A 22,547-nucleotide genomic window follows, 5' to 3' on the forward strand; every position below is an offset into this window, starting at 1 on the left:
CCTGGCTGATCTGTTTAATGAAAGCCTCTGAATTCTCCCTTCTCCCCTCTCCCTTCTCGTCCCACTGCCCCCCTCTGGCCGGCTGCAGTTCTGGGAGTCCACTTCACTCTCCTCCTTGGACACGTCTGGCATCGGCTCAAGTTCCAGCAGTGCCTCCTCATCCTCAGTCTCCTCCACGCCAGTGGTGGCCTCACGCACCCACAAGCGCTCTGTCTCAGGCCTTTCCAGCTACTCCTCCCTCTCGCTGCCCCTCTACAACCAGCAGATTGACGACTGCTGCATCATCCGGGTCAGCTTAGCTGTGGAGAATGGCAACATGTACAAGAGCATCCTGGTCAGTGCCCTCCTCGGGGGTGGGGGTAGGGGTGGTGGAAGAGTGGGGTGGATTTTGGAGGCTTGAGGGGGTGAAGAGGTTAGCTAGGTATCATCTTCACCCACTCATCACCAGTCCTACTGGCCTCCAGGCCATTTGGGCTTCTGCTTTCTTGATTCCTTATGACTGGGTGCATAAGCTAGGGCTGATAGGAAATACAGTCCAAGAGACTCAAAGGACTGCCAGTTGAGAGAGGGAGGCTATCAAATTTTGTGCTGTTTCCTCATTTTCTTAACTTGTGCCATTCTGCCAGTTGTCATGGGGGGGGGGGGGTCAGATGGAGGCAGTATGTGTGTGTTTGTGTGTACACATGGACACTGACAGCTTTTGGGACAACAGCAGGAATGGGTTGAAGTCCTATATTATGGCCTGATGGTCTGCCTGTATGTGTCCCAGCCATTGTCCACACCTTTTCAGGGATACCTCTGCTCTCAGGACTGGGATCTTGGTTGTTTTTGAAGAAAAACTAAGACTATTAGGATGTTGAATCCCACTTTCCACAGTACAGTTACAACACATAGTACCTTAGCAGCACTTGATGTTCAACGGTGCCAGTCCGTTTAAGCGAGCTAGGCAGGTTATGTTACCATATGCACACATAACAAGGCTAGCATCCTTTGTGGTTTACAACCCTGTTGCTGGCATAAGCAATAGCAAGTATATTTCTATACCGCTTATCAGTGAATTAGCACATCCTAAGCGGTTTACAATGTGTAAGCCAATAAGCTAACCCTAGGTCAGTGTGCATCGGTTTTTGATCACTCCAGAGCTTGATCTTCCACCTCTCCCTCCTTCCACAATGACCGAAACACCATTCTTTGCCTGGCAGACAGCAAGGTGCATGGGAATCCCTCTAACCAAATGTGAAATAATTGCATCCACATCTGAAACCTCCAGAGGACCCCAATGGGACCTCAGCAGAGGATACAGTCATTTTGTGTCTAGCTACAGGGGCATAGCCAAAGGCCTCCCTGGTCCTTCCCTGCACTCCACCAGGCACAGAATAACCATAAGGAGGATTTTTTTTTTGGGGGGGGGGGGGGGGCTTCAGCAGCTTTGTGGTAAATCTGTGGGGTGTCAGATAGTTCTACATGGGGAGTTACTACCTAAGGCAAAGTCTGTGGAATCACAGCCACAGATTTATTTACAGTAAATCTAGACAATACTTTGTGTGTAGTGCAGTGCATTCTGGGATGTGCCACCTAAGGGACAGTCTCCCTCCTTTTGAACCTGCCTGGATGTTTTGATCTTTGGAAGAGCCCTCTTTGGCAAAAGCTTTGTTCGCAGAGGCCCACAAGGCAGGAGTTTGTCCTGTGTGTCTCCTGGACGGTGAATTGGCTTCTCCTCCGAGGCATAGTGTGTAAATTTACAGCACTTTATAAATAAAGGTATAATAATAATAATAATAATAATAATAATAATAATAATAATAATAATAATAATAATAGTGGGTTGCTCCTTTGGCTGCTTTCAGGAAGGGTCTAAAGACCTGGCAGGCCAGAAGAAAAAGCTAGAGCTTTATGGAGATGATGATTACATCTCAGGAAGTATCACAAAATTCTCAAAAGTATCAGAAGAAGCATCTCAGGAGATACTCAGGAGATGAGGAGGAAAAAATAATAATGTTTGTTCATGTTCTTAAGCTCCTTCTTTGGTTGCTTTTAAGCCAGCCATTGCACTGATGGACTATAAACATGCTGAATCCTGTTAATGATGGGCACGTCTGACAGTGTGGCTTATCTGCATGTGCCCCATTTTGCAGTTGCATTCCTGCCTCCCAGCAGCTGTCAAGCCCCAAGATGGTGTCTCCTGCTGTGGCAGTGGCATCTTCCTGGTGGAAGGGTCTGAATCACATCCCTTCTGCCAACCGGACAGGAGCAGGAGCTGCCCATCAGGGTAGTGATGGAACTGCATGAGAGGCAGAATCTTGACCAACAGCTCATTTTATTTTCTTTTTCTCTTTATTAAGAAGTTTACAGCTGTACTTGGAGGCATATGTGAAGTTAAGTTTAAAGCAATGATTTTTTCAAAAAGACTGAATGCCTATTGATGCAATATTCCAGGTAACAAGCCAGGACAAAACTCCAGTGGTAATCCGGAAGGCCATGGCCAAGCACAATCTAGATGCTGACCGGCCAGAAGATTATGAGCTGATTCAGATCATCTCAGAAGAAAGAGGTATGAGAGACCTGGGCCCCCAGGGTGGCTGCTGGCCTCCCTTCCAGCCCTGGCTACTGTTCCTTCTCTCCTGGCTCTCTCCTTTCTTCCCCCTCCCCCCTTGATCTCCCACTTTTTCTCAGGAACCTGTTCCCTCTTTCCCCACCTGTTCTTTACTTTCCTTGAGGGTCATGTTCCTTTTCTCTGTGGAGGCCAGCTTGCCATGGGGGCCACCCCTTCTTACACACACTCTCACACCACCCTTTTCTGCATATGCTCCCTCCCCTCCAGTCACCCTTTTCCACTTTGGTTCTGCCTTTCTGTGCATCCACACACTACTGTTTTCCTCACTCCACCTCCTTCATTTACTCTCCCTTTGCTTCCCTTTCACCCAGCCAGGGTCTGGACAGCTTGCCCACCCTCCCTGACCTTCCCACTCACTGCTGTCCTTAAAAGCCTGGCCAGCCTTGGACTCTGTTCACTCTCTCTCCCTCCCTCCCCTCCCTTTTTTGCCACTTTCCCAGAGCTCAAGATCCCAGACAACGCCAATGTCTTCTATGCCATGAACTCTGCAGCCAACTACGACTTTGTCCTCAAGAAGAGAGGCTTCTCCCGGGCTGTCAAAATCAAGCACGGCTCCAGCTCCACGCTGCCCCGGATGAAGCAGAAGGGACTCAAGATCGCCAAAGGCATTTTCTGACCCTGGCCTGGCCAGCCACTTTGGCTGGCGCCTGCCACCAAGCCAGCTCTTGGCCACCAACCACTCTTAAAGGACGGCTTCTAGTGGGGTGATGCCACTGCCTTTCCTTGGCCTTCTCTGGCTTCCCACAGAAGGGAGAGCACACAGGAAGGCACAGTCAAACCCAAAGAGGTGGCTGAAGGAACCAGAACACCCCACGTGTCCACACGCACTCAGCCACCTGTTTATTGCCCTCTGCCTTGGCATTGGCAGCTGGTCCTTGCCTTCAGTCAAGTCTGCGTCTCTCTTGCTTTTTTTTACAGAGATTTTTAAACATTTTTTAAAACCAAGGTGCAAAGGCTTACCAATCTGTAACAGCCTGGCACAACACCCACCTCTCTGCCTTAGGCGCCTCTTCTCGCCATGCCAGTACCAGCTTCCTCACCCCCTCTGCCAGCACCCAGAGCGGGGAGAAGTGGAGGAAGGCAGGAGGGCCAAGTGAGCCAGGGGGAAAGAGGACACCCCTGGGCTCAGCCTGGGGTGACTCCCTGCCTAGAGCCCTCAGATGGGATCCTTGATGGCAATGCATTTGGTCCTCGGGGTGGTCAGAGGGGTCCCCAGTGTCCTCCCCCCTGCTGCCTGCCAGCCAGGTTATCTGTGCCCAGCTGGGGATCCCACTCAGACTCTTCACCTTCCAAACTCCCCTACTCTTCCTTTTTTTTTTTTAAAGAGCCTGCACCAAAGATTGAATGGCATTGCTTTTTTTTGGTCAGAACTTCTGCTGATCAGTTAGGGCAGGGGTAGAAGACACCAGTTTTGCACAGAGAATGTTGTAAATAACAGACTTTGCTTGGAAAGTGGCGGGGCAGGGGAGCCTCTGGCTTTCAAACCCAAACTCCCTCCACCACATTTGGTTTTGCCAGACTCTTGGGAAAGTACCACTTCTGTGTTGTAATGGACTGGAAGCTTAGGCCTTGAAATAGGGTGCATTGACTGTGGCAGGCAGTGAAGAATTTTTTGTAAAGACAAACCAGAGCAAACTGAAGTTACTAATTTGTTTTTGTTTTTTTCTCCAGTATTTATTGCTTGTAAATAGACAGTTGAATTTGTACATTTTACTAACACTGTTTAAGGTCCATCAGTGTGGTCACTTTTATGTTGTAAGTAGTGAGAGGCCTTGGATGTGTGTGGTGTGTGTGAGAGAGAGAGACAGAGAGAGAGGCTGGAGAAGGCAAAAAAATTTCATCTTTATCATGATTGAATTTTGGGAAGGATTTTTTTATTGGAGCTTTAAGGGGGGGAAGAACTTAGCAGTTAGCATATAAATCACTACACTGGAAATACTAATTAATGCACTAAGTCTAATTATTTTTAACAGATTGTCTCAAGGTGTCAGATAAAGCTATCGCTGTGTTACTGCGCAGGGCGGTCCAGGCCAGAGTATTCTCCTTAGATGAGCTTTAGCCTGGATGGAACTGAGCTGGCTTGAGTAAGCGCTGGAAGGCTCTAAGTGAGAGAAGCCACAGCCCTTTTGGAAGAACATAGGGGATGTGAGGGAAACTCAAGTGAGGCAACAACACAGGTGTGAGGTTTTACCTGTGTCTTGCAGTGGCTTCTAGAAGGCAAGCTCCCAAACCACCTTGTCATTAGGAGTCCACTTCTCTCTTGGCACCACAGAGATGTGAGAGGGGCTTTGTCTGCCTCTTTATGGTTAGGGTGCTGTGGTGTCAGTTGAGATGTACCCAGCTCTACACTTACCTGCCCACCCGCTTGCTCGCTCACACACACCACAGATCTGAGAAAGTGCCCTGGCTTCTGTTCTGCCTATGAAGGGAGCAGGAGGCTCCTTGAGGGCAGAGGCATGCTTGGGTGTGCATGTGTGTGTATTTTGCAGGGTGCGGGTTCCTTTCCTTGTCTGTTTCCTATTCAGCATATTTCCCTGGACACAGTGAAGCATATGTTTGTGTTCCTTTCAGTAGTTTGCCTATGCTAAAAGAAGAAAGTGGTCCATTCTTCTTGCATGCTCCCATCTTCTCAGAGGAGTCACTGGGCTCCTCTCTTGGATGCCCTCCCATTGCTACCTGCTTGGTTTGAGGGGCATGACCCTCAGTGCTGATGACCCTGAGCCAGGCTTCTCCCGTGGATCATCCACAATCCTCCACTGTGTGTGTGCCTAACACTGTAACAGTGCCCTTCGGCTTCAACCAGCCTTCTCCATTTCGCACTGTCTGGATGTGCTGGGTGAGGATGGTGGGAGTTTTAGTTTTGGGGAAGACTGCCTTTTATCCACTTTTTATTCTTTTTACTCGGGAGGAACTTGTAGTCTGCAGCTGTTGTTGGATTACAACTTCCATAGTTGATGAAGCACTGGCTGACTGCCGAGGCACCTTAGCAATATGGGGCAGATGAGAGATCTACCACCTGCACTGGGCTGGGTCCTTCCTCTTAGCCTCCCCCCTCCTCTGGGCATCTCAGTGTCAGACTCTTCAGCATCTGCATGTGTGTATGTGTGTGTGTGTGAGAGAGAGAGTGGCATGATTCATGCAGGTGAACATAGTTACAGTCTGTTTTGTACCAATTGCCACACAATGGCAGACTATTGAGTTGTGATGTGTATACAGCAATGTAATTAACCTTTTCATTAAAATACCAATGTTTTGACATTATTTTGTGTCACTGGACAAATATCCCATGTGTTGTACTGGCTGGAGGTAGGGTCAGAGAGTTCGCCGCCAATGGGGGAAAAGATACCACAACAAGCTTGCCTCTCTGCAGTGAGTAGGCTTTTTAAAGCATGGATCTGCCTCATAGAGGGCATGCATTGGATACGGCGGCTCATGTCAGGACATTGAAGAGAAGTTTTCTTTGGCACATTTGTTAAGAGGTTTGTTTTTGCCTCCTGAGGTTGAGAAAGTGTGACTGCCCAAGATCTCTCAATGGGTTTCTTTGGCTGAGTAGGGATTTGAATCCCAGTCTTTATTATTAATTAATTAATTAATTAATTAATTAATTAATTTCCTGCCCTTTTCCCAAAACTGGGACTCAAAGTGGCTTACAAGATTAAAACAGTGCAATTAAAAAAACACAGAAAAGTGTTTAATTTAAAACCTTTATTCCTCCCTCCTGCTCTTCATCACCTTCTTCAGATGATGGAGAGCCCCTAGGCTCATTGTCCTGGTGAGCTCTCTGATGCATCCCTAGTAGCTATGACAGTAGGATGAAATGTTTTGAAACTTATTTCATAACTGATTCATTAAAAAAAAATTCTGGATATAAACAGTAAATATTACATGTAATGTCTATGTACTTAAGAGGTTGCCTGTCCCTCAAGCTTGGTCTCCCCATTGTCACCCATAGGAAGAACATTTTTTCCATAGTATGGTGGCCTTCTCTGAGAAGAAGGCACTCCATTGAAAGCCTCCAGTGAATCAAAAAATCTAGCCTTTACAGTTTTGAATTTAGAAGGCTACTGTTCAGCCATATGTCCAAAACTGCTTTGGTGTAGTGTTTTGGAGACACATGCAAAAAAAAAAAAGCACCCAATCTATTCCTCATATTAGAGGATCACATTATACACTCAGGAACACCAGCCTGTTGTGCGCGGCTGTTAAGCAACAGATTGGTCTCCCTGGTGTAGGCAGTTCTCAAGTCCACGGATGGCAAGCCTGCGTATGGTGCAGGTGGACTGTACTTACACATCAGACAAAAGTGTGGAATCCAAAGAACAATAGCACATTATATAGTGTGCCCTTGGTATCCACTGGGCTTTGGAGCTATGAGAAAGGTTTTGGTAACTTTCCCAAACAAACCATGGTTAGAAGCCAGCTTTTAACCAGAATCTGGCTTACAACCTTGCCTTGTCAATTAACCCTTAGTTCTAGACAGTGGAACTCCTGCTTAACTGGGTTTCCTGCTTTCTTGAGCCACTTATCTCAAGGTGGAGGAGAAAGTAGGTTCTAGCATATGACCACAAGCCATAGCTTACTGTGATGTGCAAGCATGACTGGCATCTTTTGTACACTGGGTCATGTTAGTCACAATTAACAACAGAAAACTGTGTCTCAGACTACCACTGTGTCCAGTCCAATACCATGTGCAAAGTAAGCATAGTTCGCAATTCAAGAGATGTTCATATGGGCTTAACAAATTCTTCATGCCCACATATCAGCTGAGAAGACTTCTTGCATCTGAAGAACTGCCCAGGAAAACATAGTGGGTTTTGTTCCCACTTACGGAGCTGCAGGGACAAAAATGGTGGCACAGTAAAGGTGCAGTCCTGTAAGGCAGCGGAAGGGGACAACTACAATCAGCCCCCCTTCCTGGTGCTGTTGAACTACAACTCCCATCAACTGTACCCTGCAGCTAAGGGGACTTGTGGGAAGAGGAGATGAACATCCATTTTCAATGGATAACATGGGACTGAGATTTTGATGGTCCACAAATCAGCAGTCTGCAGTGCTCAGACAGAGCCTGTGGAGGGAGCTTCAGTACAAAAAAAATGACCATTTTGTGTTGTGTGTCTTCAAGTCATAGTTGATTTTCAGGGGTTTTCTTGTCAGAATTTGTGCAGAGGGTTTTTTGCCTTTTTCCTTCTGAGACTGCTGAGAGAGTGTCACCCAATCAGTTTTCATGGCTGAGCTGCGATTCAAAACCTGTCAGTAAGAGCTGTTTGACAGTGGAACACACTCCCTCAGAGGGTGCTGGTCTACTTCTTTGGAGGTCTTTAAGCAGAGGCTGGATCTGTCACAGGGAGTGCTTTGATTGTGTATTTCTGCATAGCAGAAATGGCTTGAGGTCTCTTCCAACTCTATGATTCTATGGTTCCACATGTGAAGGATGCTCTTGCAGAGGCCCCGTACATATCCCCCTTATTCCATGCATGGTCAGGGGCATTGCTAGCTCAGTTTTGCTAATCATGGTGCAAATTGACCCTTCTTGTTACTTCTCTCCCTCCAGTCAGAGGCAAACAGAATTCCAGTGTGGGATTTACCAATAGGCAAGTACCCATTTCTTCCAATTCTTTCTTTCTCTCTGCAAGAACCAACTGACTTGTATATCAGAACCAGAGGTTCAGGCAATGGAAGGCTGCTGCCAAAAGCTCTGCCCTGGACCTCCATTCCTCCTCAGCTGTGATGGATCAGAAAGTGGCCACTTGCTGGAGCCCCAATCCGTTGGCAGAGCGGATGCTCAGTAAGTGGATCCCGGCATTGGTGCTGGCACAGAGCAGTGTGGCCTTCCCGCAGGCAGCCAAAGAAACCAGAGGCCCTGCTCCATCAAGGCAGGCAGTGGACACACAGGCTGCAGGCAAGAGAACAGGAAGGGAAGCTGATGAGCGAGACCCTGCCCACCGTTTTTCCCTCCCTCTCAAGGCCCACTGTACCACAGAAAATGGCTCAGAGCTGAGCAGGAGCACTCCCTTTTCAGCTCCCCTGTTTTCTGGCCCTGGAAGATGCTTTCTCTGAAAATGGGGATAATGATGCAGCCATTGAAAGCAGACTCCCTTGCCCCCATGTCTGTGTCTCAAGGGAGCCAGAACACTTGGTCCCGACAAGGGTTTTTTTTTGGCCACTCTATTGGCTTGGAGGCCCTCCTGAAGCTGGGTTTTGAAAAGGCTGCTTTGGAGAAATGCCCACCCAGCCTGCAGAGATGGCTTGATCTCAAGATGCCACTAAGCAGGCTAGGAAGGTCATGATCTTGGCCCCTGGATTTCAGAGACTGCTTCTGCCCCTGGAGGCTTCACTGCTCACGCTGCTGGCTCTGCAGAAGAGCCCTCGGTTGGCCTGGGCTGGATCAGACCAAACTGGCCAGTGGGATTCCAACTGGATTTCTCCAGGGCACGAATGTAGTCATGGCCACCCTGCCATCCTCTCACACTGCTGTGCCCAGTCTGACCCAGCGCTCTTCTGCCAACAACTGGGACTCAAGATTGCTGTTCTGGGCTGGCTCTCTGTTCTCCCCACAGCGACTTTACCTCCAGTCTGTTGGCTCCAGACTTTCACTGTGCCGTCGTGAGAGGAGGTAGCTACAATGGGGAAGGAGGCCAGGCCTTGAGGGAGAAAGATGCAGGATGCTGTAGTCTGGGAATGGCCCCAGAATTCACGCACTCGGACCCTCAAGTGCCGGAGGTCCCAGAGCTGGAAAGAAAAAGGAGGTGAAGAGGGGTAGAAGGAATGGCAGGCATTGGGGACAGAGACTGAAGCAAAGGCCCTGCTTAGCGATCTCTCCCGCCCCCCCCCGACCTTTCAGAGCTCAGCATGGATGGGAAGCCCCCTCCTGCCCCTGACCTCAGGTACCCCAGAGGGAAAGGTGCACCCTCTGGGCCAGCAAGGCGACCCCTTGGGGAGTCTGCTTATAAATGGAGCACTGCAGGATAGGCTGGCATTTTGTATTATTCAATGACTGCAAATAAGAACATCGCCAGTAACCTCCAGAGAATCAGGCAGCGGGGGGTCTCAAATTACATTAAATGTGTTTTGTTTTTAAAAGCTGTAGATGAAACAATTAGTAAAATGGATACAATGGAACAACTGAAGTGGTGACCCTGTGCGTGAGCCTTATCCCATTATTAAAGAAACCTGGCAGGCAAATAAAAAAGCTCATGTTACTTTTTTCACTCTGCATGACTTTGTTCTTTTCAGATTGTAAATGTATGGGAGAGTATGGTAAAAGCATCATTTTTGCCAAATGGAATTTCCCAGCTTGGCAAACGGGACACTTTCAACCCTCTCTCATGCTATTACAACCAGAAGAGAACAAAAATGAACAACACTGTGCAGAGGGAGGGGAAAAACCCATACGCTTCTTGGTTTGCCTGCTGGGTACGTATGTTTAATAATGTGATAAGGCTCTGAGAGCGGGAAAGAAATAGGTTTAAATGGCTAATAGGGGTGCTGCAAAGGAGGCAAATTGAGCCAATATCCGAGACCAAGCCAATTCCCAGGATCCTTTCTAGGAAGCCATGACACTTGCCCTGCTCTCAATGCAAGTGAAGGCTGTAGTATGAACAGAGGCCCACAGAACCAGTAAGGACACAGACATCCCCCCACCTCTCTCACCCATCTTCCCAGTCCCAGCTTTGGCCTTTGGCAGCCTGTTAAGGATGTCCAAGGAGCTCACCGTAGCCTCTCCTCCTTCCCCACTACAGCCATGGCTGCCACTGAGACAGTAGCGACCATCTGAGCTCACGTCACATGCCGTCTGGATGTGCTGCTGGGGAGGGCAGGCATGGGCCACTTGCAAGCCCCGTGTGTCCCAGAGTCTGGAATGGAAAAGACATAAAAACGCAGAACATTCACAACTTTTCTCCAGCTCAAAGCAGTGCCTCAAGCGGTGGCTCACTCCCATTCTGAACTCACTCACACACACACACACACAAATCTCTGAACATTTTCCCAAAGGGACTCTCTGCCTCACCTGGGAGCAGAGACCAGAAAGGAAAATGGAGTTGTGGAGCAGGGCAAGGGGAGGAGGCAAAGCCTCCAAGCACCTTCTCTGCAGGCAGTGGGACCTCAACTCAGTCACTGGGCAGACTGGGGTGGGGGCCCAGTTTGCCTAGAGGGTGCTGAGCAGACCATTTACTTTGCCCCCCCCCCCCCACACACACACGGAGGGCTGAACAGCCCTGTGAGTGGGACAAAGGAGCTTATCCCTTGGTTTACTAAATCAATTTACCTCTATCTGGTTTAAAGCTTAATTTTGGTGGCATCCTGATGTTATCAGAAGGTTTTTCCCACTGAATTTGCCAGCCAAATACAGCCTGGGTGCATCCCGCTTCCAAGAGTACTCCTCTTTTCCATCTTAAGAAAATGGCTGCTGGAGCGGTCCTGGAGGTAGGGATGCACCCAGGCTGTATTTGGGCTGCAAATTCGGGGGCAAAAACCTTCTGGTAAGAGTAGGATGCAGCCTGAATTAAAATTTAAACCAGGAGAGGTAAACCAAATTAATAAGCCAAGCGATAAACTGTGAAGTCTGAGCCCAAAGTGGTCCTGCTGGGCTTTGTGCCTACCTACCATGGAAGGCCACAGGAAAACCAAGGCCAGATCCACTGTTGCATGGAATCCCACTGAAGCTCAAGTCCCACATTCAAGATTCGGAAACAAAACTTGCAAACACGCTTCCATCCAAAAAATTCAAGTCAAAAGCAGGGTGGTGAATTGGTACATGCCCAGTCCCTTGCCTCTGCTGTCCTGAGCTTACGCACCTGATAGTTTTGTCCTCTGAGGTTTGGATGATGTAGGGCTCTCCAGGAACCCAGCAGAGATGTGTCACCTGCAGGAAAGGGGGAGAAAATTATTGGGGGGGGGTCATTTAGAGATGGGAGAGCTTGGTAAGGTTCACAGCCTGCTTTTGGTCACATTACAAAAAGCAGCAAGTTTTCAGAAGATGCACTGTTTGGAAACTTCATAATTTCCACAGCATCAACATCATAAAAACAGTTTGAAAAGAGCTGGGGAGAACCCATACGATGGAGCTGACCAAAGGCCTTTCTAGGCCCAGTTCAGTTTCTACAGTGATCAACCAGATGTACCAGAGAAGCTCACATGCTGTGAATGCCCAGGGATACACTGTGTCTGGACACAGAGGGTCCATTGAATTTTCATTGCTGGGGTAGCAGTCTTTAATTTGCAAAATTTGTGGGGTGTTATCTTTCCAAGCCTGCCCTCTCTTACCAGATTTCTGGAAATGAATGCTCTGTTCAGACAGACGCCTGTCTCTATGTCCCATGTGCACACGCAGTTGTCACGAGAGCCAGTGCAGAGCTGCTGAAAAACTTGAGGTGAAAAAGCACAAGATGAGGAAGGACAAAGAGACGGATGAAGAGTGTGAGTTCATGGCCACCTTCCCTCTGGAAGCAGTGCTGGAAGCCAGCAAGGGGGCCACCTCACCTGGGCTGACAGCCAAGCCGGTCACCACCAGATCATGTCCTGAAAAGCACCGGGCTGCCCCATCTGCCCCATGGAGCCCCCACATCAGCACAGTTTTATCCCGAGAGGCACTGAAGAGCCAGGTGGGCTCTGGGAGGCAGCTGACCTGGGTGGAGGAGATCAAGGGTTAGGGTGGTATTCAGAGGAAACCCACCTCCTTCGTAGCTGACCTGACCATGGTTGGCCCTGTGGCTATGAGGACAGAGGGGCACTGAGAGCTGACCATTGCCAGTTGACCTCCCTTGGGCAATGGGCCAGGTAGGGGCTTCCTTTCCATGCCCCCTCCTCCAGTGGAAGAAGCTGGGGGGGGGGGCTAGGGCCAGAGGGAGGGTCTGTAAGCAGAACCAGGAAATGAGAGGGGAAGAGAGACCCTCAGCTGCTGAAGAGGCAGAGAACAGGCAGTGTGGCTGCTGGAGCAGGGTTTACCTTTGTCACCTCACGTTCGTGACCCCTGAAGGTCCTTACCACGGTGCCACAGTGCCAGTTGTACACAACAACAGCCTGAAGAGGAAAAGAGAGGGGGAGAAAGAGAAAACTATACAATTAAGTTCACAAAGAAGAAAGGCACCATCCTCTGCCATTTTCTTAATGCCTGCCTTTAGCTGTTCTGTTTTCAATGCATGCCACCCTCCCTTGTCCCCAAGCCCTCCCCAGGCGCTGCATGGAGCACAGGCAACAGTAGCCCAGGAGGATGCACCCCAGAGTGGCAATCCAGCAGCTACTCCCTCCTAACTTCCCTTCATCTGGCACCACTGACAGTACTGGTTAGGAGGCCAGATGGGAACTGTGGGGCACTGGGAGGCCTAGAAGCCCAGTCTCCTCTCTGCCCCTCCCCATCTCAATCATGCTGTTATGGGCAAATCAAGTGGTAGCCAAGTCCAGCAATGTATCTGCCCCGGGGCTGCTGGCCACCCACCCACTGGCTCAAGGGAGTCTCACAGTTAGGCAGGGATGTAGCCAGGATTTTGGGAAGGGGGAGTCCAGACTAAGTGCCACCATATATTGTGTGATTAGATTAGGTTTGGTTGCTATTGTTTTTAAATCATTAACGGAAGGGGGAGTCCGGACCCCACAGTCCCTCCCTTGGCTATGTCACTGAGCTGGGGCTCCTGAGGCCCAATCTGAGGCCTTGCCCACTGACCTTGTCTTTTCCACCAGACACACAGAGGTCAGGCGCCAGGAAAGCCACGGAGGCCACAGCATCATCATGGGCAGGAGGGCGATGTTGGAGGGTGGCCCTAGCTGTAGGAGGGGGCTCTGATCCACTCACTCCTTCACTCCTGCAAAGGCAGAAAGGAAAGGACAAGGGTCAAGGGCCTCTGGGGGTCAGAGGCAGCAGCAGTGCCCGTCTTGGCAGCCCCTTGGCATGAGGGGAGATGGGGGGCAGGGAAATGGGGGGCAGGGAGATGGGGTTCCCACTGCTGTAGTCCCGCTTCTCTCCTTATGGTCAGACTCTGGGGCCCTGTTATGCCAACCCCCGCCCCCTAAGCCCACAAGCCATTCACAAGGACAGCACACACCCGCCACCCATCTTGTGATTGATGGGTGGTTTCTGATAAGCTGCAGCTGGCTGGCCTTGGCAAACAGTCTTTTCTAAAGGAAGGGCTTTTCTCCAACATGTCGGGTCTTTCTGGGAAGCCATCAAGGCATCCAGTGGCAGTCAGTTCCAGCAGTTACTTCTGTGCTGGAGAAAGAAATGTTCCCTTCCCTGAGACCTGAACCTCTTGTCATGGGAGAAACCTTTTGCACTTTGTTCATGGTCTCCTTATCCTTAGTAACTTTTTTTAAAAAATCATGCCTGTCTTTTGCTTTCCCCTCTTTTTATTATTATTTTTAAAAGCTTATTTTAAAAGCTGGTGTTGTGTTTAAAAAAACCTTCAATATAAAACCTCGGAGGCCAAGAACCTGGTCCCTGGAGTCCAGTTTTGCCTCTGGGATCTTGTGCGGCCAAGAGAGGGAGGCGAGGGAGTGCCTCTCCCAGGGCCAGCCAGCCATCTCACTCCCAGCAGCCTTTCAGTGGGAGACCCCCCCTGCTGGGAATGAAGCCCCCTCACCTCCTACCTGCATCCGGAGGGAGCTCTGTAGCGCAGGGTTACTTTGCTCTGCCTTTTCCCCATCTCAGAGGCAGAAGGGAGGCCCTGAGCCGGTCACCGAGGTCCCTGGCAGGAGGACAAGAGGGAATTAAGGAGAGGGACTTAGTTTCCTTGTTTGCCCACATCTCAGCCGGGGGCCACTTATCTGCTGGACACTGGCCAGCTACCCCCCTTCCCCAACTTGGTAAGAAGAAGCCACCCTTCTCCCTCAACTGGAATCTCAAAGGCACTTTCAAGTGTATAGTTTTTTGAGGGTTTTTTGGGCTATGTGGCCAGATTTCAAGTTTGTATCCGATCTCTCAGCAGCCCCACGGCCAGAAGAGGAGCTCCTCCACGCCATTTGAAGGGATGACCACAACCACAACATCTGGACCAAAGGCAGGGCTTTTCCCCACCCGCCTGTATGATTGTTAACACTTCTTGTCTGTTGCAGAAGCCAGTGGAGCTTCAAAAGCTTGCAACCTGTAAAAAGGTATTTGGGTCGGACTGATAAAGGTATCACTGTTTGGTGGATTTTGGAGGTTATTGTACTTTGAGTTTTACATGTCACCTTTCTGGGTAAAACTGCCTCCTCAAGTCAGCTACCGCAAAAATATATTTGGGTGAAAACACACTTCAGTATCATAAAGTATGGAGACATGCCAGCATTAAAAGAAAGGGAGATCCTGCAGATGCTAAAATAGATACCATCAACCACAGAGTCACCGAAGTGGAAAGGGCCTGGGATTTCAAGGGGCCATCTTGCCTAGCCCCCTTCTGCCAGGCAGGGAAAGGCCACTGAGGCCCTCCTGGGAGATGCCCACCAGCCTCTGCTTAAGGAGTGCCAAGGGAGGCGAGCCCACCATCTTCCAAGGAGCTCCGCTGGCAAACGGCTCTAACACCCCCCTGGAGGGTCTTCCTAAGGCTTCGGGGCAATTTGTTGGATCAACCATTGACTGACATTCTGCCTTTCCCCCAAAGTGGACTCCAGGTGCCATACAGAACAAAAAGAGGTTAGATAAAAGCAGTATTAGACTGCCTATAGAACTGAGACCTAACAAAGCAGGTGGTACTTCGAGGTCCTTAAACAGAGGCTGGATGGCCATCTGTCGGGCATGTTTTGACTGAGAGTTCCTGCATGGCAGAAGGGGGTCGGACTGGATCAGGGCCCTTGAGGTCTCTCCTATAATTCTAAAACAGAAACCCCAGAAAGCTTTCAGTCCTCAAAGGCCCAGGGCGATAAGAAACCCCCCCACACACCACGCCCCCCTTCAGGCCCACAGCCCCCTCTGCTGCCCTTCCAGTCTTTCTTACTTCGAGGGGCGTCTGGATGTCCCCCCCCCCCGGTGGGTTTCAAGAGCAAGAAGAAAGGCTGGGTTTCCTTGCGAGGGTGGCTCCGGACGCCCCCCCCCCCCGTCGCCTGCCGCCTTCTGAGGCTGAGAGAGCGTGACTCTGGCCTCTGGCCCCTTGGCTGAGCAGCGGAGCAGGGGCACCCCAGCCCTGCTCTCCCGGACCGGGCTTCCTTCGGCTGGAGACCTTCCTGGCGCGGTTGCTGCGGTGCCTCCCCCAGGAAAAGGGCCAGGACCCTGGGGGCCGGAGGAGGAGGAGGAGGAGGACCTTGGGCGGCGGCCCCGGGGCTGCCCTGCTCCCTCCGGCTGGGAAGCGCTTCTCCTTTGACCCCAGAAGGAGGGCGAGAGGCCGGGCTCCCTCCTCCCTCCTCGGGCTAAGCCCGCCCTAAGACCCGCTAAGCTAAGGCTAAGCCCTCCCGGAGCCTCCAGGGGCTTCTCTTCCCGGCGGCAAGGCAAGGAAGGAAGGGACGGCTCCCGGGGGAGCCTACCCGCCCCCCCGGGGGACCCCCTTGCCGGGGGAGGATCGCCGGGACAAAGGCTCCGCTCCCTCCTCCTCCTGCTGCTGCTGCTGCTGGGCAGCCTCCCTTCCTCCCCGACGGTCCTGCCTTGGCAACCGGTGGCTTCCCGGGAGACTCCCCTGCTCCCTCCTCCCCACTCCTCTCTCTCTTTCTCTGGCGGGTGGAGGGAGAAAGGCGCTCTGCACACGCTCAGGGGCAAGGAGGAAGGAAGGAAGGAGCGCCGGACTGCCCTGCCCAGAAGAATGCCCCCAAGGCCCCCTTGCCCCACGGGCCACCGCCTCCCGGCTCCTCCTCCTCCGGGGAAAGGCACCCGCGGAGGAGGGAGAGGAAGGCCCCGGGTGGGAGACGGAGCTCTCCTCCGAAAGGGATGGGCGGCGGAGAGAGGCATCGAACCCTAGAGCTGGAAGAGACCCCAAGAAGGGCCACCCAGTCCAGCCCCCTTCTTCTGCCATGCAGGAACTCTCAGTCCAAGCATCCCCATTACAGACAGATGGCCCTCCAAGGAGGGAGACTCCACTGCTCTCCAAGGAAGGAGTAGGTTCCACTGTCCTTACTCTCAGGGAGGTCCTGCTAATGTGGATCTCTTTTCCTGGAGCTTGCATCCGTTGCTCCGGGTCCTAGTCTCAAATACTTAAACCGGGCGATCATATCACCCCTTAAGCATCTCCTTCGCAGCCTAAACCTCCCCAACTCCCGGAGTCTTTCCTCAGAAGGGTCCTGGGCCCTTCCTCTGGACCCATGGCTCCACTTTCCCCACAGCCTTCTTGAATTCTTTTGCCCAGAAGCGGAGGCAGCCTGATTCCAGGGGGGACTGAGCAGAGCAGAGGGGCGCCGGGGGCCCCAGAAGCGCCGGACCGGTCGGAAACCCTGCGCCGGGGAGGGAGGGAGGGAGGGAGGTAGGCTGCCCTTGAGTGGGGAGGCTCTGCCGGGAGAGAAGGAGGCTAGAGGGCGCCCTTCCCAGTCCGGAGGCTCCTCCTGCCTCCTCCTCCTCCTCCTGGGGCTGCCAGGCCGGTCGGACGGGGCGAAGGGCGTCTCCTGCCACAGGTGAGCCTGCGCGCCTTCTTCTTCTTCTTCCTCCTCCTCTTCCTCCGGGGCCCATGGCGGAGGAGGCCTCGGGGTCTCCCGGGGGATCGGCGTCCGGTCCCTGCTGCCAGGCCCACGGGCTGCCCCTCGACCGCTTCTGCTGCCAGGAGAGGCGCCCGGTGTGCGGAGGCTGCCAGGGACCGGCCTCGGCGTCGGAGGGGGGCTGCTGCGGCTGCCGGGGCCCCCGGGTGCGACCCTTGGCCCAGGAGGCCCGGCGGAGGAGGGTGAGCCTTTGGCGCCTTGGCACTCGGAGGGCGGGTGGGAGTGCCTCTGAGCATACACAGAGGGCATCCCAGCTGCCGGACAGAGAGAGGGGTGGCGGGTGGGGAAAGCCCTTTCGAAGGCAGCCCCCGGCCCAGCTTCCAGGCGCCCTGGGAGTCGCCACTACGAAGCTGAAAGCCAGCGGAGGGAGGGAGGGAGGGAGGGGGGATACATAGGGGATCTGCTCCACCAGGGCTCTCTGGGGTGGAAAGGGAACTCTGTACATGCTCTGAGGCCTTGCAGCGCATTCGTAGAGCGCCTGCTTTGCATGGGAGGAAGGTGCTGCAGAAACTCTGGCCGGACCCCCAACTCACCTGCCCCCCAAAAGAGGCAGCTGCTCCTTGGGGCCCAATTCAGGGGGGGCAGAGACCTCAGGCCCCCAACACTGACCCACCCACCCTCTCTCCCCTCTCGCTTCCAGGACCAACTTGTGGACCGGTGTGAGAAGCTGCAGCTGCAAAGTGCCACCATTGGACGGTTCCTGGCGGAGTCCCTGCCCCAGAAGTCCCAGCGCCTGGTGGTAAGGGGCAGGGGGGGTGTGGGGGTGGGTGGCCCAGGGGGGGTCATCTCTGCCCTGCCCTGCCCTGCCCTGCCCTGATGGGCCACCAGTTGATCCTCCTCCCTGGGGCCTGACCAGAGCAGAATAGAGTGGCCCTATTACTTCCCTTGATCTAAGCACTATACTTCTATTGATGCAGGTGGAAGTTTTGCTGGAGGAACGTAAACTCTTCTGCCCCTCATGCCCTTTGTTGCCTCTATGAATGTTTCAGCCCCTACTTTGGAGCCAGGAGGTCCTGGGTTCAACTCTCTCCAGGGCAGGAGAGCTGGGAAGTGACCCTGGGCAGTTGCCAGCCTGTGCAGTTAGAGGGGGAGGCAGATGAAGGCCTGAACTTGTCCATCTGTCCATGATCTCCCCCATCTTTCTCTCTCTCTTGCTCAGAGCGAGGCCAGCAGTGCGCGGGAGGCCCTGATCCAGCGCCTGAACCTGGTGAGGAGTGCCTGTGAGAGCGAGGAGCAACGGCTGCTGGAGGCGGCCCACTCCGAGGAGGAGCGAGCCCAGCAGAGCATCCTCACCCAGCAGGCCCACTGGACCCAGGCCTTGCAGAGGCTGGAGGCCCTCCGGACCTACCTGGTGGCCGCCGTCACCTCCACCGATGACTGGGGCCTCCTGGTAAGCTATGCGTCTCCCCTGGGCTACCCACGGAAGAGGCCCGGCAAGAGTGGGTTTCCTTGGGGGTAGCCTTGCTTCTCAGGCATATTCTTGCTCTTGTAGTTATTATTAGTATTAAAGTTATGGTTACTGCTACCAGGAGCACTTCACGTTCAGCACCTGCTGTGCTGCTCCTGGAGGGGCTTTCAGCCACATGTTGGCAGGACAAGAAAGTCACCTCTTCAAATTGAGGGGTTCATCAGCCTAGTCCTGGGGCCCCCACCTGAAGCAGGAGACAAAGGAAGAAGCCCTGTAGGTCTGTGAACATAAAGCACTTCCTTGTCTACACTACCATAGCTCTTCCTTTGACTCCTGCTTCTGCTTCAGGTGCAGCCCCAGGACTAGGACCCTTTAAATGTGAGGACCATCCTCACATTTAAAGGATCTTGTGGGAGAGGTGAGGCCTTCAGCAGGGCCAAATAAGCCCCCCTGCCCCCCCCCCCCAGGAACCACAATTCTTCCTCTTCCCCCCTCCCCCTCCCAAACATGCCTCGCTGCCAGTAACCAAGGTTTGCTCTCAACAAGTTTCCATACCACCCTCTGGATGCAGAGGCTGTGGAGAGGGGCCACCAGGCATCATGGGACGAGTGCACTTGTCTTGGCTGACTTGCTTGTTGTCTTTCTGGGGGGATGCAGGTGGGGGAGCTTTGTCCTCCTTGGCAGCAAACTCAGTTGCTTGTGTTGTTCAAAAGCTGGAGATGCCAAGATTTCACTAGCAAAACAGGTGCTCACTGACAACTCTGGGGACACCCATCAAGGGGTTGCTCAGCTAGGCATCCTCCCCTTTGGCTAATATTTTCTCTCTCTCTCTCTTTCCCTCCAGCAGGCGGAGGAGGAAATCTTTGAGCGGTGAGTCCTGGAGCACATAGATTTCTGGTCCCCCCAACCAGTGGCTCATGTTGCCTCTGCCCAGCTGGAAAATGTGGTCCAAGACTCTTCTGGCGACCACTGGTTTCTTTTGGTGCCTCATCTCCCCTTTCTGCTGCTGCCCCCCAGGACTTGGAGAAGGCGCCATGCCCACAGGCCTTGCAGCGTGGCTTTCATGTGGCCCCTGTGGGCCAGAGCCACTAGCTCTCTCTTCCCCTCCTGGCCCCCACCAACAGAAGCATATGAGGGCCCAGTGCTCAAAGCCATGCAGGAACACAACTGGGCTGCGGGAGTGGTGAAGGGGAACCTGGGCAGCCCCAGTGTCAAACCTCCCCTCCGCAGGTGCGTTCCAGATGGCCTACTGCCACTTGACCTTGTCCTTTCCCCACCTGTGGCCCGGGTGAGGTGTCACTGGTTTAGCTTACAGGGCAGCAATTGCCCTGAGAATTGGTTGTGCCAAGCGTTCCGAAGCAGTGCCAGCCTTTGTTGATCACGCTAAGCATCTGTAAAGGTGAGGTCTGAGGGCTTCTATTCTTGCATCTCTTAGAATGGAGGAAGCCGAGGGGATCCTGGAGCCCCGGGAATCAGAGAAGCTGAACTTCAATCCACGCTGCGTTCAGAGTCTGCTGGTCAACCGCCTGTGGGCCGCAGCAGCTCTTCTCTCCAGGGCTTCAGGTCAGTCTTTGATCTTCTCTAGTTGGGAGATAGTTCCCAATCCATGGGGAGATGTATGTGTGGTTGTAGGTAACCTGCACCACTCTAACTGCTGGTAGTTAAAAAAATGTTGTTGTTGTCATCTGCTGCCAGGTTAAGGGGAGGCCCTTATAGTGGATCACAATGAGCTTTAGGGAGTAAGCCTTTGTTGCAAGGTGCCTTCAAGTTGACTGACTTACAGTAGCCCTCTCCTACATGGCAAGATTTATTCCCAGGCCATTTGCCATGGCCTTCCTCTGAGGCTGAGAGAGGGTGGCTTGGCCCCGGCCACCCAATGGGTTTACATGGTTGAGCAGTGAGGATTTGAACTCTGGTCTCCCAGAGGAGTCCTAGTCCAGGACCCAAACCACAAATCCATGCTGGCTTCCTTGTGGATCTCACTGTGGGAATATTCAGTGGGAGCTACAGCTGCTGTTACTGTTGTTTTTTAGTAGGTTTAAACTGCTTTTCTAGATGGATTATCTTCCAACTAATAAAATCAGGTCATATAAAAACAAAAACATTTAAAAACTTATTAAGATAACACAGAAAACAATAAAGAGCATTTAAATAAATAGCTTAGATAAGCAATCAAATTAAAAGAGCAGCAGCGGAGAGAACATTTCCAGTGGCAGCATCATTCACGAGCTGGATGGAATAAAATAGTCTTTAAATCCCACCTAAAGACCAGAAATAGGTGGCCAAATGTGTTTCCTTGTGAGTATGGCAGAGGTGTGGAGACACTGCAGGAAAGGTTCTGCTGAAGGCACAGGGAGCAAGGTCTTGGGTGCTGATCTTATGTGCTGTCTAGCTGGTGTTTGGCGAAGTTCATTAAGTTGGTTGGTGCCAACCTATGAAATGTTGGAGTCCTTTTCAGAGGGCCCTGTGAATGCTGGAGGCTCACACCTGGCCTCTGAGTGGGTGGTGGCATCTTGATCCCTGCTAACTCCTTACTCAGCATCCACTTGCTTTTCCCACCAGCCACAGACGACATCCACTTTGACAAAAAGACAGCCAGCCACCTTTTGGTGCTCTCAGAGGACAAGAAGACGCTGACCTTCGGCCCCAAGAAAGCCAGGACTGAGCTGGATGGACTGGCCCGCTTTGACCACTGGCCCAATGCTTTGGCAGAGGAGTCCTTCTGCAAGGGGCTGCATGTCTGGAGGGTCCGAGTGAGCAAGAGTGGTGCATACAAGCTGGGAGTGGCATATGGCTCACTGCAGCGCAAGGGGTCGGGCCCCCAGTCCCGCCTGGGCCACAACCCAGACTCCTGGGTCTTCTCCCGCTATGACAAAGAATTCCAGTTTTCACACAACAACTCCCATGAGGCAGTTGAACTGCTCAGGTGCCCGGTAGAAATCGGGGTGCTGGTGGACATGGATGCTGGGGAACTGCTCTTCTTTGACCCAGAATCATGTGCCCTTCTCTATGCCCACCACCAGGCTTTCACCAGCCCCCTGTACCCTGCTGTGGCTGTGGCTGACCAGAGTGTTTCTCTGGTATGAAGTGAGCAGAGTCCAGCTGGAATTGTAGTGCAAGGCCCCCAGACTTGAGCCAATTTTGACCTTTTATGAAAGTTGAGAGGTTGTTGCCTGAACCAGCTGGGGGAGGAGCAGATTGGGCTCTTGGCAGGAGGAGGTGCGTGCCCCTGCCCCTTCTGGTACAGAGAGAGCTCACAAGGGGCTCTGCCTGGGTGGCGTCACGGTGGCTAGTAAGAGATGCTTGCCTGGCTCCCTTTGTGGCACCACAGTGCCAAACCCAGGGCTCCACCTGCCACCCTGGGGGGGGGGGCAGAAGGGTGATAGCCCCTCATGGAAGAAATTCAAGTCACAGGATAGCCAGATGGCTCTGCAAGTATTGCACAGGTGCCGATATTTGGCCTCTGTTTTGTCCTTATTTAATTGGGGATTAAATAAGGGACATAGCCAGGATTTTGGGAAAGGGAGGGGGGGTCCAGGTGCCAACATTATAATGGGACTTGGGCATGGAGGCGCAGCAGCATATACCATTCATTGTATCTAATGGAAGGGGGGGTCTGGACCCCACGAATCCCTTCCCCTTGGCTACGTCCCTGCGGAGATTCTTTCTGTTTCATGTAATTTATGATACTTAATTTCCCCTGTCATCATTACGATTATGGAAATAAAGATGGATGGAGAAAAAGGTACAAGTCAAGTGGTTCATGGGTCTGGAAAGGACCAAGGTGTGTACATGGTGTGTGCTGTAATGCTCCTGGTACCTTCAAACTGGCTCCATGTGGAGTGAACTGCAACTCCCAGAATCCTCCTGTCAGCACAGGTCCTAGTCCTATTGCCTGGGAGGTGGGGAAGCTTTCCCAGCCTGTGGGTCTGGGTGGAGGAA

The 22,547-nt window shown here is 52.4% G+C and overlaps 3 protein-coding genes across 6 annotated transcripts in view; 2 read left to right on the forward strand and 1 right to left on the reverse strand.

Moving 5' to 3' along the window:
* Nucleotides 1-6,472, forward strand: part of LOC149308208 (ral guanine nucleotide dissociation stimulator-like) — a 66,293-nt gene extending 59,821 nt beyond the window's left edge. For 2 of the 4 annotated variants that reach the window (XM_089535329.1, XM_089535328.1), the window contains exons 16-18: nt 89-334; nt 2,437-2,551; nt 3,055-6,279. In XM_089535329.1, the coding sequence (XP_089391455.1) occupies nt 89-334; nt 2,437-2,551; nt 3,055-3,230 (537 nt within the window). In that variant the 3' untranslated portion in view covers nt 3,231-6,279. Of the gene's footprint in view, nt 1-88; nt 335-2,436; nt 2,552-3,054 lie in introns of all 4 variants that reach the window. The other 2 variants (XM_089535326.1, XM_089535327.1) reach the window with 1 other exon arrangement.
* Nucleotides 6,473-6,474: 2 nt separating this feature from the next.
* Nucleotides 6,475-15,542, reverse strand: LOC149308209 (WD repeat-containing protein 31-like). The gene is made up of 10 exons (XM_089535330.1): nt 15,520-15,542; nt 14,195-14,292; nt 13,275-13,413; nt 12,560-12,634; nt 12,095-12,239; nt 11,879-11,979; nt 11,410-11,477; nt 10,326-10,467; nt 9,181-9,343; nt 6,475-8,507 (listed from the first exon to the last, which is right to left on the reverse strand). Exons 2-10 carry the CDS (start codon nt 14,248-14,250, stop codon nt 8,347-8,349), a joined length of 1,050 nt encoding a protein of 349 aa, XP_089391456.1. The 5' UTR covers nt 14,251-14,292; nt 15,520-15,542; the 3' UTR covers nt 6,475-8,346.
* A 1,627-nt stretch (nt 15,543-17,169) lies between these two features.
* LOC149308210 (B box and SPRY domain-containing protein-like) lies at nt 17,170-22,343 on the forward strand. The gene is made up of 6 exons (XM_089536849.1): nt 17,170-17,379; nt 17,838-17,936; nt 18,357-18,587; nt 19,450-19,475; nt 20,041-20,168; nt 21,168-22,343. Exons 1-6 carry the CDS (start codon nt 17,170-17,172, stop codon nt 21,689-21,691), a joined length of 1,218 nt encoding a protein of 405 aa, XP_089392975.1. The 3' UTR covers nt 21,692-22,343.
* Nucleotides 22,344-22,547: the final 204 nt, after the last annotated feature.

This window comes from Sceloporus occidentalis, unplaced genomic scaffold, assembly GCF_023333645.1.
Source record: "Sceloporus occidentalis isolate IW3139 unplaced genomic scaffold, rSceOcc1.0.p SCAF_8, whole genome shotgun sequence".
In the NCBI taxonomy this organism is placed as follows: domain Eukaryota; kingdom Metazoa; phylum Chordata; class Lepidosauria; order Squamata; family Phrynosomatidae; genus Sceloporus; species Sceloporus occidentalis.

Bases quoted from the DNA above. Each gene is read 5' to 3' on its own strand.
- LOC149308209 (XM_089535330.1), bottom strand. From the start codon at position 14,250: ATGGGGAAAAGGCAGAGCAAAGTAACCCTGCGCTACAGAGCTCCCTCC. The intron at 12,635-13,274 runs GTCAGTGGGCAA...TTTCCTCTTCAG, and splicing joins TGTCTGGTGGAAAAGACAAG to GCTGTTGTTGTGTACAACTG. The intron at 11,478-11,878 runs GTAAGAGAGGGC...CCTTTCCTGCAG, and splicing joins CATTCATTTCCAGAAATCTG to GTGACACATCTCTGCTGGGT.
- LOC149308210 (XM_089536849.1), top strand. From the start codon at position 17,170: ATGGCGGAGGAGGCCTCGGGGTCTCCCGGGGGATCGGCGTCCGGTCCC. The intron at 17,380-17,837 runs GTGAGCCTTTGG...TCTCGCTTCCAG, and splicing joins AGGAGGCCCGGCGGAGGAGG to GACCAACTTGTGGACCGGTG. The intron at 17,937-18,356 runs GTAAGGGGCAGG...TCTCTTGCTCAG, and splicing joins AGAAGTCCCAGCGCCTGGTG to AGCGAGGCCAGCAGTGCGCG.